Source organism: Solanum verrucosum, unplaced genomic scaffold, assembly GCF_900185275.1.
Source record: "Solanum verrucosum unplaced genomic scaffold, falcon-dt-bn FXZP01000080.1, whole genome shotgun sequence".
In the NCBI taxonomy this organism is placed as follows: domain Eukaryota; kingdom Viridiplantae; phylum Streptophyta; class Magnoliopsida; order Solanales; family Solanaceae; genus Solanum; species Solanum verrucosum.
The window spans coordinates 340,069-343,487 of NW_026020097.1; the positions used below are offsets into that span (position 1 = coordinate 340,069).

Consider the following 3,419-nt stretch of genomic DNA (forward strand, 5'->3'; position numbering starts at 1 on the left):
TAGTAATATTCTCTCTGTTCATTTTTATTTGTTCAAATTGTGTTTTTTCACTTAAAACAAGTAGCACAAATCACGCACATGCAACACCTACAAACTCACCTAAAAAACAAGTTAAACCTAACATTACAGTGTCAAAACTTACTAATTCAACAGATATGATTACAACTACAATCGTAATTGCAAGCTGTAAATAAACCATAAATTTGGAAGGATTAACAAATTAGGAGGAACAAAGCAGTACTAAGAAACACTAATCATTGAATTAAATTGACGAAATAAGCATCAATAGAAGCAAAAGCAAGTACATGTCACCAAAAATTAGGTATAACTATTACAGTAATTAATTAATCTCATTCATACTAATATTCCTTCCTATTCACTTGATTTCTCTATTGTCAGATAGAAATATAGCTTCCAATATGTCTGTCAGATAATAATAAAGAGAAAGAAAGAAAGCCATTTCTACAAAAAAATGGGAGGTTTAAACTTTTTTTTCTTTCCTAATTTGCCCTTGAATTATACTATCCAAATTCCAATTATATCCCTCCCGACTTCCATTTTTCTCTTCCAAGAAAACACAAAATTAGTAAAGTGGAGATCGCTGAGGCGTACCCTTCCTCCGGTTCATCATAGAAACTGATATTCCCGAACCCGGTCCACAACCCGGTCGAAACACAGACCGGAACGCGGAAAGGGTGCTGCGTTTCTTCCTTACAATCTCTGTTGTCGCCGTGCATCCAACCGTCCTGCAACCAACCTCTTCAGCGGCTCCGCCACTTGAACCGGATTCGGTTCTTACCGAACCAATCGGTTCAAGAATGGTATCAGGAGTCATTTGACCATCGTCTAAACCCGGTTCAGGAAGTGTCATGTACTCACACCTATAGATATACTTCGTAAGTTTGCCCTCTGTTTTCAGTATGTGTTGAACCTGTAACAAAACCAAGATGAAAAAACTTGTATATGAAAAATGGGTCGGTGACGAAATTCAATTATCATAATTGATAATTCAAAAAATGATGAATTTACCTTGCAGGAAACAGAGCAAAAGAGAAATGGATCTTGAAGTCCCCTGTCACAGATGATGCAACAATTACCTGAGCCTCTACTAGCCCTTGTTTGTGGCCTTTGGTTTAAAAATACCACTTTTGCACTATTTGTAGTGTAAGACTGCAAGGGAACAAAACTTTTTTTTTAACTACTCATATCAGATAATTAACAACAGAAATTCAAAAGTTGACAAATTTTTTTCCTCACTTGAACAAAAGCACAGTCTAGCAATTTATTTGCATCACCAAGCCTTATGACATCATGATACACATATCTCCTAATCTGCAAGTCAAGAAATTAAACATCATAATTCAAGCCCACTTGCGAAATTACACCGAATACGTCATCGTTGTTATAATTCAACATGATGAAGGAGATGAAAAATAATTGACCTGCAAAAGGCGGTGAGAACGGTGAGGTGACAAGCAATGAGGGCAAATACCCTCACAGCAGTCCAAACAGAAAACATTCTTCTCATTCTTCTTAGCATCTTCATGAATTATACAGGCATTGAAGAATTTCTCTGTCAAAAGTGCAACAAGCCACTGAGGAAGATTTTGTGCATAGTCCAACTACAAAACAAACCAAAAAAACAAAACCCCATCAGAATATATATAATCACTTTGTTGAATAGAAACTAGAGAGAATAAAATCAAAGAATTAATAGACCCCACCATGTTCATATATGAATAATATTCCTCTTCTCTTCTCTTTTGCTTCAGTATATATATATATATATGGAGAAGAGAAGGATTTTGAAATTGTGATAAAGCAAATACTACTGTTTTGGTAGAAAGAGAAGAAAAAAGGTATGGGGTTTGAGGGGACAGAGGAAAAAAAGGGAGGACGGCGCCTGCAAAAAAACTAAGGCTGGGGTATTACTGTTACCAATGAAAGAAGAAGAGTAGTAGTAGTGCTGTGTGGTATGGTATATATGCCAATTTGCTAATGGTGTATATACCTACAATTCTTTCAAAAATTTTCCTACTAGTACTATTACTTATCTTGTATATTTTGTAAATAGTACTATTCTTTTTCTTCTTCTTTTTGGAAAAATAATAATACTAATTTTGTGTAAAATCTTGAACTGATAAACACAGACCCTAGTAGTATAAAAAATTGTCTCTTGTTAAAGGAGAACAGCTTGAAATCTTCTGGTTTCTTTGGTTTTTATTTATGATTTATAATAGTAATAGTAATAATTAGCACTATTTACAAGTTTTATAGCTCGTATCCCAAAGAGCCTATTAGAAATGAGCATTTGGTGATTTATGTATGGTAGGTTTCTTGGCTAAGCACTAATAGGCAGAAGCAGTCCCTTCATCTGCTCTCTTATTTCTCTCTCTGCCTTCTCAGCTAAATGACAAGACTAAAGATGGTGACTTTTTTTTTTTCACCCACCAGTAAAAAAAATAAATTGACAGCATGAGGTTAAAGAGGGAAATTTGAAAAAATACTAATAATTAAAAAGTGAACATTTTAGCTTTGGTGACAAACCATGATCTTTTTTTTGGGATATGCTCAATTTTGAGCTATGTTTTATTTTAATTAGATAGACAGACTATTACATAGCTTATTATAATTCCTATAAAAAAAAATCTACGTTACTGTTTTTTATCCCTAATCTTTTTTGAAGAAACTATGCGGGTGAAATAATTCCAACTGCCATTTAAGGGTATGCCTCATTGGTTAATGAAATGGTTGAGAGTCCTGAGGTCTCAAGTTTAATTCACAACTTAGATAAAAAGACTAGGTAATTCTTTTTATTTGTCTTAGTTTTGATGAATAGAGTTATCTGATAGTTGTTGGTGGTGGGATGTGATAGATATCTCATGAAATTAGTCGAGGTGAGGTGCGCGAAAGCTGATCTGAACTTCATGGTCATAAAAAAAAATGCTGCGATTACACCTCTTTTAATTTAAGAATTTATTGGAACTTTATTTTTTTCCCTCAACAATACAAGTTTGAATATATTTTATTCTTTTCGAATTTCATTTATAAAATTATGTTGAATAAAAATTGAAACGTATTTGAAGAACGGAAATTCAAAGGAAGTAAAAAAGAGAATACTGGGAAGTCATATACTAGACTTGCACTGTTTATCAAGATTTAGTAGTAGAAACTTCAAGATTTTGTGTATCGCTAATAGATATTGTAATGTACAATTTTTATTATTTTTTACATCATTTTACTAGTTGTGTTGTTATAAAATAAAAATATTGAAATGATCATAATTGATGATAAAGAAGTCAAAGTAGGTTTCACATTGAAAGAGAAAAAAGATCCAAATTTAGCTTACTGTAATTGTCGCATGAACTCGGAAGGCAGCGTTGGAACCATGCCCTATTAACTATAACTAGTCATTTTAA

The 3,419-nt window shown here is 33.2% G+C and overlaps 1 protein-coding gene across 1 annotated transcript; it reads right to left on the bottom strand.

The window, feature by feature from the left end:
- Positions 1 to 481: 481 nt before the first annotated feature.
- LOC125824826 (protein RGF1 INDUCIBLE TRANSCRIPTION FACTOR 1) lies at positions 482 to 1,778 on the bottom strand. Its single transcript, XM_049504178.1, has 5 exons — positions 1,725 to 1,778; positions 1,443 to 1,622; positions 1,258 to 1,332; positions 1,030 to 1,170; positions 482 to 931 (listed from the first exon to the last, which is right to left on the bottom strand). Exons 1-5 carry the CDS (start codon positions 1,731 to 1,733, stop codon positions 584 to 586), a joined length of 753 nt encoding a protein of 250 aa, XP_049360135.1. The 5' UTR covers positions 1,734 to 1,778; the 3' UTR covers positions 482 to 583.
- Between the last annotated feature and the right edge of the window lie 1,641 nt (positions 1,779 to 3,419).